The 17,884-nt window shown below is 41.1% G+C and overlaps 1 protein-coding gene and 1 non-coding gene across 2 annotated transcripts; one reads left to right on the top strand and one right to left on the bottom strand.

The window, feature by feature from the left end:
* Positions 1-353: 353 nt before the first annotated feature.
* LOC138890205 (uncharacterized) lies at positions 354-2,222 on the bottom strand. Its single transcript, XM_070173571.1, has 4 exons — positions 2,112-2,222; positions 1,467-1,946; positions 953-1,298; positions 354-811 (listed from the first exon to the last, which is right to left on the bottom strand). The coding sequence occupies exons 1-4, from the start codon at positions 2,220-2,222 to the stop codon at positions 354-356; spliced, it is 1,395 nt and encodes a 464-aa protein (XP_070029672.1).
* Positions 2,223-2,309: 87 nt separating this feature from the next.
* Positions 2,310-2,416, top strand: LOC138890912 (small nucleolar RNA R71). The gene has a single exon (XR_011407275.1). It is a non-coding gene; the product is annotated as a small nucleolar RNA R71 (small nucleolar RNA).
* The last annotated feature ends 15,468 nt before the right edge of the window (positions 2,417-17,884 follow it).

Raw genomic sequence — 17,884 nt, forward strand, 5'->3', positions numbered from 1 at the left:
TCTTTCCAACATTTGATCAATAAATGGTAAAGGAAAATGGTCTTTTCTTGTGGCATCATTAAGGCGTCTATAATCAATACAGACTCTCCATCCTGTGACAGTCCTGGATGGTATGAGCTCATTATTTTTATTTTTTACAACTGTCATACCTCCTTTCTTAGGTACTACTTGAACGGGACTTACCCATGGACTGTCTGAAATAGGATAAATGATACCTGCCGCCAGAAGCTTTACGATCACCTTTTTCACCACTTCCTGCATTGCTGGATTTAGTCTTCTTTGGGCCTGGACTATTGCTAAAGGATCCTATGTGTACAAACAGCTGGACTAATTCCTTTGATACCTTCTATAGTCTATTCTAAGGCTCCTTTATGTGCTTTCAACACTTCAATCAATTTTTCTTCTTGTTTTGCAGTCAAAGAAGAGGAAATAATCACTGGAAATAATTCTTGCTCAAGATAACCATATTTCAAATAGGAGGGGAGAACTTTGAGTTTAATTTTTGGTTGAACTACTTCTAGTTGTATTTCTTCTTCCTCGGAATATTTTTCCAGTATTTCAGCTTCTCTTCTGATGGTGGGATCATCATCATGTGTGGTGTCGGATTTGGCCAAACATCTTTCCATTGAATCTGAAATTAAGTAATCATCTTTGAATTCATATGTAATATTACTAATTATGTCAATTGAAAAACACGAAGATGATGTCTTATCCCCTGAAAATCTCAGCATCTTTTGCATATCAAAAATGACTCTTTCTTTATCAACTCTTAAGATGAGTTGCCCTTGATGGACATCTATGATTGCTCTTCCTGTAGCAAGAAAAGGTCTACCCAAAATTATTGGTTCATCGGATCATTCTTTCATTTCAAGTACTATAAAATCTACAGGGAAAATAAATTTATCTACTCTTACAAGCACATTTTCAATTATCCCCTTAGGTTTATTAGTACTTTGATCTGCAAACTGAAAAGAAACACCTATGTCCTTCATTTCGCCAAGATCTAATCTTCTAAATATAGAAAATGGCATCAAATTTATTGAAGCTCCACAATCACAAAGTGCTTTTTCAAAATATACTCCTCCCAAAGTGCATGAAATAGTAAAACTACCTGGATCGCCAAGTTTTTGTGGTAGCTTGTTTTGAAGTATAGCACTGCATTTTTTAGTAAGCATTACCACAGAAACTTCTTCTAATTTCCTTTTGCTTGACAAAATTTCTTTTAGAATTTTGGCATATGAAGGCATTTGCAATAAAACGACAGTGAAAGGAATATTTATGTGAATCTGTTTTAGAATCTACAAAAACTTTGGAAATTGATTATCAAGCTTTTCTCTTTTCATTTTTTGTGGAAAAGGGATTGTCACAGGGAGAGGAGTTATTTCAATATTTTTTTCTTCTTTTTTCTTGACTTCTCTATCTTTAGATGGTTTAGGGGGTGTTTCAACATTCTTACCTATGTTTACCTGTTGGTCTTCCTGATTCTTGCCTTTTGTGTCTGCATAGGGTTCTTCAAGATTCTTACCTGACCGTAAGGTGATGTCCTTAAGGTGTTCCTTTGAGTTTTTCTCTGTATTGCTTGGTAAGGGACCTTGAATCTTTTCTGATACAAGAGTTGCCAATTGGCTTAACTGAACTTCCAAGTTTTTGAGGGCTGAATTGTGGCTTTCCATCTTTTCATCAGTCGCCTTAATGTACTTGTATAAGAGGTCATCAAGATCTGAATGAGTTTGTTGAAGCCTTTGCTGATATGGGGCTGCTTGTTGATAAGGTCTGAAATTCGTTTGCCCACGATTTTGATTTTGGTATCCAGGCGGACCCCGTACCTGTTGCTTTTGGAAGCTTTGATAGTTCTCTGTGCCATTTGGGTTGCTCCATTGAAATCCTGGATATTTTTGTGCCATTGGACTTCCAAAAGGGTACTGCTTGTAACCGATGACATTAACCTGTTCATCACTTTGGTTGATAGCTTGGCATTCATGGTATAGATGATTTCCTCCACACATATCACAAGTCTCAGTCTACTTTGGTTGTTGTGTATTCACCTAAAAAGATTCAAAGTTTTGTGCCAAGGAAACAATCTGTTGTGTTAGTGTATTTAGAGCATCTACCTGATTTACCGTAGCAGCCTTCATGATGATTACATGCTCAGATGGCCATTGGATGACATTCTCAGAAATCTCATTCAATAATTGCAATGCTTCTTCTGTAGTTTTACCCATTACGGAACCTCCTGCGGCTGCATCAATCACATTTCTAGAAGAGAGTTTTAACCCGTGATAAAAAAAATACAACTGCATATTTCAGGAATGTCATGATGTGGACATTTTCTCAGCATTGCTTTTAATCTTTTCCATGATTGATAAACCGACTCAGTGTCATTTTGCAAAAAATTAGATATATCTTGTCTTAACTTTGTTGTTTTAGCAGGAGAAAAATATTTGTTTAAAAATTTCTGAGACATCTGGCCCCATGTGGTAATAGACCCTTGAGGCAAACTTTGCAACAAAGTCTTGGCATCTCCTTTTAAATAAAAAGGAAATAGCCTTAACTTGATAGCTTCAGGAGGTACTCCATTATACTTAGCAGTTTCAACAAGTTTCAAAAAATCAATCAAATGACTATGTGGATCTTCGCTTGAATCTCCTGTAAAGATACAAGATTGTTGAATTGTTTGAATCAGGCCAGTCCTGATTTAAAAGTTGTTAGCTGCTACTGGGGGTTTCCTAACACTAGATTCACAGTTGAAGCGGTCAGGTCTAGCATAATCCCTCAGGATTCTATTTGCTGGTCTTGGCACCACTTCATCAAACTGCTCATCTACATGGACTTGTGGTGGGATTTCTTGTGGGTTGTCGTCATCACCTAGTTGATGCTCCATTTCGTTGCAGGTTACGTTTTGAGAAGAAGATGCGTGTTCTTTCCTGCGCAATCGAAGAGATCTTTCAACTTCAGAATGGTAACTCACCAGCTCTTTCGTAGAAGAACGGATAATAAACTACTTGAAATTCTTAAAGTAAAGAAAATTAAACTCTTTTTTTTACTTAGTTCCTAGAAAAGAATGGCACTGAAATAAAATATTAGAAGTAAAATCAAAATAATAGTAGTAATTAATTAGTAGCGTGTGGTAATCATAAATAATAATAGTAAAGACGATTACAACAATGAAAGAATAAGGTAGTTATAGGAAAAGAAATGCTACTATTATAAGTATTACTATATAATTACAATAGATATTATATAATATAAAAGAGACGATAACAAATAATAGTACGTTATATTACTATAAAATAGTATTATTATGATATAGGTAAAAACGATAGTTTAAGTATAATACTAAAAGTTATAATACTATTAAATTGATAGCGACACGACGAAAATAATAATAGTAATAATAGTTATACTAATAAGTTCTCAAACTAGTAACAAAATAATTAATCTGAAGTAGATATCTACCAATTCCCCGGCAACGGCGCCAAAAATTTGACGAGCGTCTAGAGTATATGAATTTAAACTTGTACTCTGTCAAATTATAATATAGAAAGATGTCGATCCCACAGAGATTGGTTTCTCTATTCTACAAATTGTTCTTGTTTTAATTACTATTTGAGAGAATCGAAAAAGTTGAGTTGAGAGTTAACAAGCAAATAATGAACAAATAAACCGTAGAGAAAAGTATTTTTGGTTTTAACAAATATGATAAAGATGTTGGGATCCTGATTTCACTTGATAATTCTATTAAAAAGCATATATTTATTTTTCAATCTCTATTTCTCATACAATGCATAAATGCCTCCCTCGATTACACTTATATATGATTACTTAAATTGAACAATTAACAGCACTCCTCTCGGTTATACAAATTAATTATCAAGATAGTAATATTAAAGAACTAGAAATATATGTTTGAATTGAAACATGCTCTTTTTTCAAAGTAAGTCCCTTTCGGTTACCTTACTTTTTATAACTTGAATTTTATACTATTCGCCTCTTTCGATTTCAGAATTAGTATAAAATCAAATTATAACACAAAATAGATAGATGTGATTAAATAAATGTCAACACCTATCAACACCACTATTAACCTTATTACCTCTTCCGCCTCTCTCGATTACAAAATGAATAACAGGTTAGTTTGTGGTACAAAGAGAATAGGTGTGACTAAATTAAATAACATCTAACTATAAAAGATGATAAAATTATAAATCGAAAGTTTCAAACCAAATAAGTGAAATTGAAAAATAAACTTTCACTATTATATAGAATTATCAAGATCCATCATTCTCCCAACATAAGATAATTACTCCATACTAGATCTAGTACTGCTAATGAAAATATTCATGCCCATTAAATAAAAAAATAGAAAGAAATATTCAATAAGAATAATTCCGCCTATTTAATTAAAAATAGAAACTAGAGTACTTTCCACCTTGAAATTTATTTAGAACTGAAATGAAAGTGTAGCCACCACCGTGGTCTACGAAGACGATTAAAAACTCAAATAAACTTTATAAGAGGAATGATTTCAAATCTCCCAAATTACTTCTGTAGAGCTTGGCAATGTCCATTTTATAGCCATAAGGTAACTTGATGGTATCCGTTTTGCTTTGTAAGAAACGATTTTTGATTGAAAACGGTTTTCTTGGTTGTAATTTGTTGCAGAATATCTTTCATTTTCCTTTCTTGACATGTTCTGCTTCTTGCTTTTTACTCTGATGTATTTTTTGCTTGAAGTCTTCCTTGACCTTGCACCACTACTTTTGCACTCTTTCCTGCATTATTTAGTTAAATATACGGAAAAGATTTGATAATTTTTATGATTTTACAAGGATAATTATATATTTAAAATCTAGCAAAATGCACTTATCATGTACGAAGATGCGGTACAAACTTTTTACGCATCTCTCTTCACTATTGAGAGGAATCACATTTGTACGCTAGTAAATGGAGTAGACATTATACTCGACGCCTCAACATTGGGAAGGGTTCTCAAAATTCCATGTGAAGGGATATCCTCAGTCTGTGGTGTAAACTTCAGGAGAGCCATCATGAAGGAGCAAACTATTCAACAGGGGGAACACGTGCATAAGTGTGACGACCCGACCAGTCGTCTTATGAGTTATCGCTCCGTTTTCACCTATTTTAGCTTATTTACACTTCATTATCCGTGTTTTATGTGATCGGGTTGATTAGTTCGAGTTTGGAGAGATTTGGTAAGAAATGAGACATTTAGTCTCTTTTAAGAAGACTTAAGTTGGAAAAGTCAACTGGATGTTGACTTATGTGTTAGAAGGCTCGGAAGTGAGTTCTGATGGTTAAGTTAGCTTCGGGAGGTGATTCGTGACTTAGGAGCGCGATCGGAATGGGTTTTGGAATTGTAGAGAAGATTTAGGTTTAAATTGGCAAAGTTGATATTTTGGCGGTTCCGGTTGATAGGCGAGATTTTGATATAGGGGTCGAAATGGAATTTCGAGAGTGTCAGTAGCTTCGTTGTGTCATTTGGGATGTGTATACAAAATTTTAGGTCATTCGGACGAGATTTGATAGACTTTTCGATCGAAAGCATAATTTAAGAGTTCTTGGAGTTCTTAGGCTTGAATCCCCTGTTAAATTGTTGATTTGATGTTGTTGTGAGCGTCTCGAGGTTTTGAACAAGTTTGAACGATGTCATGGGATGTGTTGGTACAATTGGCTTGGGAGTTCCGGGTAGGTTCCGAGATGTTTTAGGCCAAAAATCATAGCTGTAGCAGGTCCAGAAGGGTTGCAGGCCTCGGAACTCACCCGCGCGGACCGCACAAAAAGGAGTGCGGCCGCGGTGGTTTTGTGCGGGCCGGGGTGATTTTGTGCGGACCGCGGTGCTTTTGCGCAGACCACGGTGGTTCTGTGCGGACCGCGGAGGCTGAGATCTGAGGGGTACTCTATAAATACGAGGTTTTGGATTTTATTTAATATTTTAACCAAGAGAGCTCGGGTTTTGGCGATTCTTTGAAGGTTTTTCAGGAAATTCATCGGGGTAAGTGATTCTAACTCAGATTTGGCTAGAGTACATGAATCTATCATTGAGTTCATCATTTAATTCATGATTTGGGAAGAAAATTGTGAAACCTTTCAAAAATATAAAATGATGATTTGAAGGACCAAATAGTATCGGAATTGAATAATTTTGGTATGGTTAGACTCGTAATGGTTTGAGGATTCTGAAAATGTAAATTTTACCCGATTCCGAGATGTGGGTCCAGGGCTCGAGTTTTGCTAATTTCGGGATTTTTAATATTTTTCGAATGTTTTCGCTTGGGCTTTGTTCCCTTAGCATATTGTGACATATTCGTTCTGATTTTGGATAGATTCGACTCGCGTGGAGGCCAATTCGAGGGGAAAAGGCGTCGCGAGCTAGAGAATTAGCCGATTCGAGGTGAGTAATGATTGTAAATGATGTCCTGAGGGTTTGAAACCCCGGATTTGCACATCATAGTTCTATATTGAGGTGAGACGCGCTGGATGATGAGCGTGGGGTCTTTTACTACTGGGATTGTGACTTGGTCCATCCCGATTGATGATTTTACCACGTATTTAACTGAAATTTATTTGTTATCATCATGATTTGGGATGATTGCCAAATTTGGGCTTCGTACGAACTATTTGGACCCTTCGGAGATTTTTATCACTGTTTTCCTCACTGCTTGACTTATTATTTGAACTCAGTCCTATTGATATCTACTGTTTTACAAACTCAACCACTTTTACTTAGATTTGAAACTTAAAATGATATTTCTACATCATGTTTTGGGCTGAGAACTACTGTTTTACTAATGCCCAAGGGGCTTGTGATGATTTTCAGACTGAGTGAGGCCGAGGGACATATATGAGGATATGTTGAGTGATATGAGGCCGAGGGCCTGAGATACTTTATATGACATGAGGTGGATTAAGTGATGTGAGGCCGAGTGCTGAGTGATGATGCCACGAGGTGGCTTGATATAGCGCTTGGGCCGTAAGGGGCCCCTCCGGAGTCTGCACACCCACAGTGAGTGCGGGTACCCATTATGATCTGAGAGTGAGCCCTAGGGGCTGATACTATTCTGAGTGATTGATACTGAGCCCGAGGGGCTGATACTGTACTAAGAGTGAACCCGAGGGGCTGATACTGTTCTAAGCGATTGATACAGTGCCCGAGGGGCAGATTTCTACTCGATATTTACCTGCTAAAATTTCCTGTAATCCTTGTTTTAAAAGGGATTTCATTTGATTTCTTTACTGATTTACTGCCTTAAGTGATTTTACTGCTTGATATGGAATTGCTTTCTGCCTTTATGTGTTCTCATACTTTCAGCCATTATTTATAATTATTACTCACTGAGTCGGAGTACTCACATTACTCCCTACACCATGTGTGCAGATTCAGGCATCGCAGAGTCCGCTCCTGAGTGCTTATTCTCCCAGTCCAGGCAGTGATTCGGAGACTACGAGATAGCTGTTGGCGTTCGCAGCCCCTTGCCTCCCTTATCTTATAATTTTCATGTTTTTAGAACTATTGTCTCGGATTTAGTGTTCGGTAGACTTGTATCTGGATTTCTTAGTTGTTCATGACTTGTGACACCCCAGTTTGGGCTGTGTCGGGATGGTTTCTGCTGTTATAATCGTTAAATTTCGCAATTTATGGATATTACATTATATTTTATTACCGTTTATGAAAATTAATTGCTTAAAAGAGGTGTTCCATTTTGGTCTGGCTGGCCTTGTCTTCATGAGAGGCGCCATCACGATCGGGTTCAGGAATTGGGTCGTGAAAAGTTGGTATCAGAGCCAAGGTTACTTAGGTCTCACGAGTCATGAGCAGATATAGTGGAGTCTCGCGGATCGGTACGTAGACGTCTGTATTTATCCTCGAGAGGCTGCAGAACCTTAGGAAAAACTTCATATTATTGAAATTCTTGTCGTGCGAACTTGTTGGTCTGAGTACTAAACTTTTGTTATTCCATTCTCTCATAGATGGTGAGGACGCGAGCTACTGGACGAGGTAGACGACCACCAGTGCCACTCACTGAGGCCACCAGAGGCCGTGGACGCGGTCGTGGTCGTGGCAGAGGCAGAGCAGCAAGGGTAGCACCTGTAGATCCACCAGCTGCCCTAGCTCCGGATCAAGCTCCAACTATGGGTGCTCCAGCAATACCAGTTCAGGCACCAACTGTGCCCATCGTGATTCCGGGTCTTCAGGAGGCCTTGGCATAGATCTTATTAGTTTGCACCGGCCTGGCTTAGGCAGTTTCAGCCGCTACAGCAGCAGGTACTTTATAGGCCGGGGGAGGCAATCAGACCCCCGCTACTCACATACCTGAGCAGGTAGTGCAGGGACTACAGACACCGGGGGTACCTCCAGCCCAGCCGGTTGTGCCAGCTCAGGAGTTCATAGTACCAGTTATGCCAGAGGATGAGTAGTGTCGTCTTGAGAGGTTTGGTAGACTCCAACTCCGTCATTCAGTGGTGCTGAGGGCGAGGATGCCCAGGGTATTCTTGATAAGTGTCAGCGGATGCTCCGTACAACAGGGATTCTTGAGACTAGTGGTGTGGCATTTACCACATTTCAGTTTACTAGGGCTGCCTTCACATGGTGGGAGGCGTATGAGAGGCATAGGCCGGTTGGAGTAGCGCCCCTTATTTGGCAAGAGTTCTCCACTCTCTTCCTGGAGAAGTACGTACCGCAGTCTCGCAGAGAGGAGCTGCGTAGACAGTTTGAGTGGTTGCGATAGAGGGATATGACTGTGTCACAGTATGAGTCGAGATTTGTTGATGTCCTTAACTATCATCTCCGTATTATGATGACTAGATAGAGAGTGTTGGGTGCTACATTCGAGGAGGTGGTTGATATCGCTCGCGAGATTGAGACAGTTCGCCGTCAGGATCAGGAGGAAAGGTAGGCCAAGAGGCCTCGAGGATCTGGCAGTTATAGTGGTGCTCCTTCGAGGGGCCAGTTCCAGCATGATAGAGGTTGTTCTTTTAGGCCTACTCAGTCAGCCCGCCCAGGTTATCGTGGGGCATCTTCGGGTCATGGTTATCACGGTACTCAGCAGGGCCAATCATCACTTAGTGCCCTTCCAGCCCAGAGTTCATCTCATGCCCCTTCAGCTCAGGGTTCTTCTATGCCGAATGCATTAGCTGGTTACTCTGGTGCGAGGGGTTCCCTTCAGTCCCCTTCTCCAGCACCTGGGAGTTGTTTTGAGGGTGGAGAGTTTGGACATGTGTGGAGGCAGTGTCCTCATCGTATTGCTAGTTCATCTCAGCAGAGGGGTCAGTCCTCGACTTCTGCTCCAGTTACCTCACCACCCGCCCAGCCAGCTAGGGGTGGAGGTCAGGCAGCCAGGGGTCGCCCCAGAGAGGGAGGTCGATCAGGGGGCGGTCAGGCCCGTTTCTATGCACTTCCAGGTAGGCCAAATGCTATTGCTTTAGATGCTGTCATTACAGGTATTGTTTCAGTCTACCACAGAGATGCCTATGTATTATTTGATCCCGGTTCCACCTTTTCCTATGTGTCATCATACTTTGCTCGTTATTTGGGTATGCCCCATGAGTTTCTTGCTTTACCTGTTCATGTATCTACCCCAGTGGGTGATACTGTTGTTGTAGATCGTGTGTACCGGTCATGTGTCATCTACTGCTATTGAGCATGGTGAATTTTGATATCATTTTGGGCATGGATTGACTATCTCCGTGTCGTGCTATTCTAGACTGTCATGCTAAGACAGTCACTTTGGCTATGCCGGGTGTACCGCGGATCGAGTGGCGTGGTGTGATTGATTATGTTGCTAGTAGAGTGATATCTTTCTTGAAGGCCCAACGTATGGTTGGGAAGGGTTGTCTTTCATATCTAGCATTTGTGATGGATGTTGGAGCTAAGACTCCTAGTATTGATTTTGTCCCAGTTGTGAGGGATTTTCCCGATGTGTTTTCTGCAGACCGGCCGGGCATGCTACCGGACAGGGATATTGATTTTGGTAGTGACCTGGTGCCGGGCACTCAGCCCATTACTATTTCTCCATATCGTATGGCACCAGAAGAGTTGAAGGAATTAAAAGAGCAGCTTCAGGAACTCCTAGATAAGGGGTTCATTCGGCCTAGTGTGTCACCTTGGGGTGCACCGGTTTTGTTTGTGAAGAAGAAGGATGGCACGATGAGAATGTGCATTGATTATAGGCAATTGAACAAAGTAACAATTAAGAATAAGTATCCTTTGCCTCGCATTGATGATTTATTTTATCAGCTTTAGGGAGCAAGAGTGTTCTCCAAGATTGATCTCCGTTCCGGTTATCACCAGTTGAAGATCAGGGATTTAGATATTCTTAAGACTGCATTCAAGACCAGATATGGTCATTATGAGTTCCTTGTGATGTCTTTCGGGCTAACCAATGCCCCAGAAGCATTCATGCATTTGATGAACAATGTGTTCCGGCCTTATCTAGATTCGTTCGTTATTGTATTTATTGATGATATTCTTGTGTACTCGCGTAGTCAAGAGGAGCACGCAGAGCATTTGAGAGTTGTGTTGCAGAGATTGAGGGAGGAGAAGCTTTATGCAAAATTCTCCAAGTGTGAGTTTTGGATCAGTTCAGTGGCTTTCTTGGGACACATGGTGTCCAGCGAGGGTATTCAAGTTGATCCAAAGAAGATAGAGGCGGTTCAGAGTTGGCCTAGACTGTCCTCAACCACAAAAATTCGTAGCTTTCTTGGGTTGGCAGGCTATTATCGCTGGTTTGTTTAGGGATTCTCATCCATTGCATCGCCCTTAACCAAGTTGACTCAGAAGGGTGCTCCATTTGTATGGTCGGACGAGTGTGAGGATAGCTTTCGGAGGCTCAAGACAACTTTGACCACAACTCCAGTATTGGTTTTGCCATCAGTTTCAGGTTCATATACCGTATACTATGATGCTTCGAGAGTTAGGATTGGTTGTGTAGTGATGTAGGAGGGTAGAGTTATTGCTTATGCTTCTCGTCAGTTGAATCCTCATGAGAAGAACTACCCTATTCATGATTTGGAGTTGGCCACCATAGTTCATGCATTGAAGATTTGGAGGCATTACTTGTATGGCGTATCTTGTGAGGTATTCACTGATCATCACAGTCTTCAGCATTTGTTCAAGCAGAAAGATCTTAATTTGAGGCAGCAGAGATGGTTAGAGTTGCTTAAGGATTATGATATCACTATATTGTACCATCCGGGAAAGGCCAATGTGGTGGCCGATGCTTTGAGTCGAAAGGCAGTGAGTATGGGGAGTTTGGCATACATCCCAGTTGGGGAGAGACCTCTTGCAGTTGATGTTCAGGCATTGGCCAATCGGTTCGTGAGATTGGATATTTCGGAGCCCAGTCGGGTGTTGGCATGTGTGGTTTCTCGGTCTTCCTTATATGATCGCATCAGAGAGCGCCAGTATGATGATCTGCATTTGCTTGTCCTTAAGGACAGAGTTCGGCATAATGATGCCAGATATGTGACCATCGGTGATGATGGTGTGTTGAGGATGCAGGGCCGGATTTGTGTGCCCAATATGGATGGGCTTAGAGAGTTGATTCTAGAGGAGGCCCATAGCTCGCGGTATTCTATCCATCCGGGTGCCGTGAAGATGTACCAAGATTTGAGGCAGCACTATTGGTGGAGAATAATGAAGAAAGATATTGTGGGATTTGTAGCTCGGTGTCTCAACTGTCAGCAGGTAAAATATGAGCATCAAAGACCGGGTGGCTTGCTTCAGCAGATGGTTATTCCCGAGTGGAAGTGGGAAAGGATCACTATGGACTTTGTGGTTGGATTTCCTCGGACTTTGAAGAAGTTTGATGCTATTTGGGTGATTGTGGATTGGCTGACCAAGTCCGCGCACTTCATCCCTGTGTGTACTACCTATTCTTCAGAACAATTGGCAGAGATTTATATCCGGGAGATTGTTCGGTTGCATGGTATTCCGGTTTCCATCATCTCAGATAGAGGTACTCAGTTTACTTCCCAGATTTGGAAATCTGTTCAGCGAGAGTTGGGTACTCAGGTGGAGTTGAGCACAACTTTTCATCCTCAGACGGACGGACAGTCCGAGCGTACGATTCAGATATTGGAGGACATGCTGCGTGCTTATGTTATTAACTTTGGAGGTTTATGGGATGAGTTTCTACCGCTTGTAGAGTTTGCTTACAACAACAGCTACTAGTAGAGTATTCAGATGGCTCCGTATGAGGCTTTGTACGGGAGGCGGTGTAGATCTCCAGTTGGTTGGTTCAAGCCCAGCGAGGCTAGACTATTGGGGACATATTTGGTTCAGGATGCCTTAGAGAAGGTGAAGGTGATTCAGGAGAGGCTTCGTACAACGCAGTCACATCAGAAGAGTTATGCGGACCGGAAGGTACGAGATGTGTCCTACATGGTCGGTGAGAAGGTCTTGCTGAAGGTTTCACCCATGAAGGGTGTTATGAGGTTTGGGAAGAAAGGGAAGTTGAGTCCGCCTTTCATTGGGCCTTTTGAGGTGCTTCTGAGGATTGGGGAGGTGGCTTATGAGCTTGCTTTTCCACCCAGTTTGTCGAGTGTGCATCCGGTATTTCATGTTTCTATGCTCTGGAAGTATATTGGGGATCCATCTCATGTTTTGGACTTCAGCACGGTTCATTTGGATGATGATTTGACCTATGATGTTGAGCCAGTAGATATTTTGGGTCGTCAGGTTCGGAAGTTGAGGTCAAAGAATATATCTTCAGTGAAAGTGCAGTGGAGAGGTCGGACCGTGGAGGAGGGCTACCTGGGAGGCCGAGCGGGATATGCGGAGCAGATATCCTCACCTGTTTGAGGCTTCAGGTATGTTTCTTGACTCGTTTGAGGACGAACATCTGTTTAAGTTGGGGAGGATGTGACGAGCCGGCCAGTCGTCTCATGAGTTACCACTCTATTTTCCCCTATTTTATCTTCTTTACGATTCGTTATCCATGTTTTATGTGATCGGGTTGATTAGTTCGAGTTCGGAGAGGATTTGGTAAGAAATGAGACACTTAGTCTCTTTTAAGAAGGCTTAAGTTGGAAAAGTCAACCGGATGTTGACTTATGTGTTAGAAGGCTCGGAAGTGAGTTCCGATGGTTCGGTTAGCTTCGGGAGGTGATTTGTGACTTAGGAGCGCGATCGGAATGGGTTTTGGAGTTGTAGAGAAGATTTAGTCTTAAATTGGCGAAATTGATATTTTGGCGGTTTCAGTTGATAGGCAAGATTTTGGTATAGGGGTCGGAATGGAATTTCGAGAAGGTCAGTATCTTTATTGTGTCATTTGGGATGTGTGTGCAAAATTTTAGGTCATTCAGACAAGATTTGATAGATTTTTCGATCGAAAGCATAATTTAAGAGTTCTTGGAGTTCTTAGGATTGACTCCCCTGTTAAATTGGTGATTTGAAGTTGTTGTGAGCGTCCCGAGGTTTTGAACAAGTTTGAACGATGTCATGGGATGTGTTAGTACAATTGGTTTGAAGTTCCGGGAATTCCGGGTAGGTTCCGAGATGTTTTAGGCCGAAAATCATAGCTGTAGCAGGTCTAGAAGGGTTGCAGGCCTCGGAACTCACCTGCGCAAACCGCACAAAAAGAAGTGCGGTCGCGGTATGTGCGGCGCAGACTGCACAAAATGAAGTGCGGCCGCGGTGGTTTTGTTCGGGCCGCGGTGGTTTTGTACGGACCGCGGTGCTTTTGCGCGGACCGTAGTGGTTCTGTGCGGACCGCAGAGGCTGAGATCTGAGGGGTACTCTATAAATACGAGGTTTTGGGTTTTATTTAATAGTTTGACCTAGAGAGCTTGGATTTTGGCAATTTTTTTAAGGTATTTCAAGAAATTCATCGGGGTAAGTGATTCTAACTCGGATTTGGCTAGAGTACATGAATCTATCATTGAATTCATGATTTGGGATGGAATTTGGGAAGAAAATTGTGAAACCTTTCAAAAATATAAAATGATGATTTGAAGGACCAAATGGTATCGGAATTGGAAAATTTTGGTATGGTTAGACTCGTGAGGGTGTGAGGATTCTGAAAATGTAAATTTTACCCGATTTCGAGACGTGGTCCCGGGGCTCGGGTTTTGCTAATTTCGTGATTTTTGATATTTTTCGAATGTTTTCGCTTGGGATTTGTTCCCTTAGCATATTGTGACGTATTCGTTCTGATTTTGGATAGATTCGATGCGCGTGGAGGCCAATTCGAGGAGCAAAGGCGTCGCGAGCTAGAGAATTAGCCGGTTTGAGGTGAGTAATGATTGTAAATGATGTCCTGAGGGTTTGAAACCCCAGATTTGCACATCGTAGTCTATATTGAGGTGATACCAGCTGAATGATGAGCGTGGGGTCTTTTACTGCTGGGGATTGTGACTTGGTCCGTCCCGTTTGATGATTTTACTGCATATTTGACTGAAATTTATTTGTTATTATCATGATTTGTGCTGATTGCCATATTTGGGCTTCGTGCCAACTATTTGGACCCTTCGGAGATTTTTATCACTGTTTTCCTCACTGCTTAACTTATTATTTGAACTCAGTCCTGTTGATATCTACTGTTTTTACAAACTCAGTCACTTTAACTCAAATTTGAAACTTAAATGATATTTCTACATCATGTTTTGGGCTGAGAACTACTGTTTTACTAATGCCCAAGGGGCTTGTGATGATTTTCGGACTGAGTGAGGCCGATGGCCATATGTGAGGATATGCTGAGTGATATAAGGTCGAGGGCCTGAGATACATTATATGCCACAAGGTGGCTTGAGTGATGTGAGGTCGAGTGCCGAGTGATGATGCCACGAGGTGGCTTGATATAGCGCTTAGGCCATAAGGGGCCCCTCCGGATTTTGCACACCCACAGTGAGCGGGGGTACCCATTATGATCTGAGAGTGCGCCCGGGGGGCTGATACTGTTCTGAGTGATTGAGAGTGAGCCCGAAGGGCTGATACTGTACTGAGAGTGAGCCCGAGGGGCTGATACTGTTCTAAGCGATTGATACAGTGACTGAGGGGCGGATTTCTACTCGATATTTACCTACTAAAATTTCTTGTATTACTTGTTTTAAAAGGGATTTCATTTGACTTCTTCACTGATTTACTGCCTTAAGTGATTTTACTGCTTGATATGGAATTTCTTTGTGCCTTTACGTGTTCTCATACTTTCAGCCATTATTTATAATTATTACTCACTGAGTCAAAGTACTCACATTACTCCCTGCACCATGCGTGCAGATTCAGGCATCGCAGAGTCCACTCCTGAGTGCTGATTCTCCTAGTCCAGGCAGTGATTCGGAGACTACGAGGTAGCTGTTGGCATTCGCAGCCCCGTGCCTCCCTTATCTTATCATTTTCATGTTTTTAGAACTATTGTATAGGATTTAGTGTTAGGTAGACTTATATCCGGATTTCTTAGTTGCTCATGACTTGTGACACCCCGGTTTGGACTGTGTTGGGATGGTTTCTGCTGTTATTATCGTTAAATTCCATAATTTATGGATATTACATTATATTTTATTACCGTTTATGAAAATTAATTGCTTAAAAGAGGTGTTCCGTTTTGGTCTGGCCGGCCTTATTTTCACGAGAGGTGCCATCACGACCGGGTTCGAGAATTAGATCGTGACAATAAGAAGGTATTGCTTCTTGATTATCAACTTCTCTTTGAATTGGTTAATAAGGTTCTCTTACCTCGTTCTGAAAGACGATCTATTGCTACAAAATCGGACATGCTCTTAATGGAAGTGCTTGATGAGTTTGTCCCAATCAATTTGCCAGCAATCATGATAGATCATATGCAAAACGTGGCAAACTTTAAAGGTGGGAATCATGGGATACCATATGGCTTTCTCCTCACTCAGGTGTTCAGATTCTACAAGGTCCCCTTGGGGAATCCCAGAGTAGGCACACACAAGCAAACCTTCTCTAAGACCACTTTAGAAGAATGTGAATGTATAGAAAGAGTTGGTGGAAGCATCTCGACCATTTCTCAGCTGATCAACGCTCAAAATGTAGCTTCTGAAGAGATCAGAAGGCTGAGGGCTTGAAATGCCATACTGGAGACTCAACTCAATCAAGCAGTTAAAGGACCTGCTTCTGTTAATGAAGAAGTTGCAAGACTGACAAAGGAAAATGACAGACTTCGGGCACAATTACTTGAAAAACAACTATCTGCAAATGCTCGACTGGACCTGGTTCTCAAAGCCATTGTTGTCTCTTCTTCCAAGCCTTCTTCTTCTAGTGTCCCCTAGGATCCTTTTGGTGACCAGCTATTTTTGCTCTAATCTTCTGTGGCTGCTATTTTATTTTTGTTTGCTTTAGTTTTTATGATGGCATGCTGGATTTTACCATTATTGCTCCTGTCTTGCTCAGTCCATTGTAAACATTAATAAAATAGCTCCCCTTTTTTGCATGTACAATATCGTGTTCCTTTGGCTTTTCTTATTTGTCATGTTGTGTGCACATATGTGGCATGAGCTAGCTGTGTTATACTTCTTTATGCTAAATACATGCTTGTGCTCTTTTTAATGATGCCAAAAAGGGGGAAGAATATAAGATCCATGGGGGAAAGATTGAAGGAAACTTTGTGTAGTCAAAAAGTTCTGAGATGCTGAGCTTAAGGGGGAATAAAAAAAAAGAGATCTGAGATTAAGGGGGAACCTTCTGTAGTTTCTAGTATCTTATCTGGTTATTTCTACTCTAAACAAATACTATTCATGCCTAAGTTTGTCATCATCAAAAGGAAGAAATTGATGGGATTTCAATGTCTTTGCCCTATGCTTCTAATGTTTTGATGATCTAACAAACTTGTTGTGAAGAACCAGCTAGCAAACCTGGCCCACATTGTGTACATTTCAATTGACCTGGTCCAAGTTTGAAAAGTAGCAAATGAATGAACGACCACAGGGAGAAACACAACATGGACCTGGTGACCTGGTCCCTTAGGGTTCTCCGACACAAGTACAAGTCAGTGACTGTCCGTAATTATTATAAAGAGGAACACAACAGGGACCTGGTCCCTTAGGGTTCTCTAACAGAAGTACACGTCACTGTACAACTGGAACATAGCAGCAGAAGGTGACCATCTCACAACTATTACAGAAGAGGAACACAACTAGTACCTGATTCGTTAGTGTTCTCTAACAGAAGTACAGGTAGATTATCCAGTTGGAACGCAACTGCACAGAAGTGGTTGTGCAGACAGTACAACAGTCACTTCTCATTGGGAAGAAACATGTACCAAGAATTGACATCACTATCTATTGTGATGTCTTTTGTGATATAACAACCTGGTGTAATGTACGACATCTTTTGTGCATTCAGTGATATTCTCTCAAGCATAACAGTGTTCATCCGGCATTGAAGTCACTGGTGTGTCAAGAACAAGAAGACAACTCTACTAAGGATCAATCTCTTAATGAGTTTATGTACATCCGTAGTTGAGTTGTAATCTTATTATTTTCTCTTCATTGTATTTCCTAGTTTTCTTTCTTAGAAGCTTTTTCTTAGGAAAAACCAAAAATCCGTAAACTTTCGAGTTTATGTTGTGACTAGGAATAGTCATACGTTTAAAGTCTTTGTAACTAGGAGAGTTATAAAGTGGCTTGTGATGAGAGCATCACAAGTTAGATGAAGTCTTTGTAATAGAGTTATTGCAAAGTGGCTTGTAATATGGAGATTGCAAGTTAGTGAAGTTAAAAGCCTACAAGAGTAGGTCGTCGTTTTTTGATCCCCTTGTGTGGGGTTTTCCCACGTAAAAATCCCTTGTCTTCTTTACTTTCAGTTTCTATAGCTTTCTCAGCATCATCTCATATAGGACAAGGTATTCTACAGTTTGGTGGACTCATATAAAGTAACAAGGGCTTTTAGTGAAAGAAAGTCCAT

The sequence above is a fragment of the Nicotiana sylvestris genome, chromosome 4 (assembly GCF_000393655.2).
Source record: "Nicotiana sylvestris chromosome 4, ASM39365v2, whole genome shotgun sequence".
Lineage (NCBI taxonomy): Eukaryota > Viridiplantae > Streptophyta > Magnoliopsida > Solanales > Solanaceae > Nicotiana > Nicotiana sylvestris.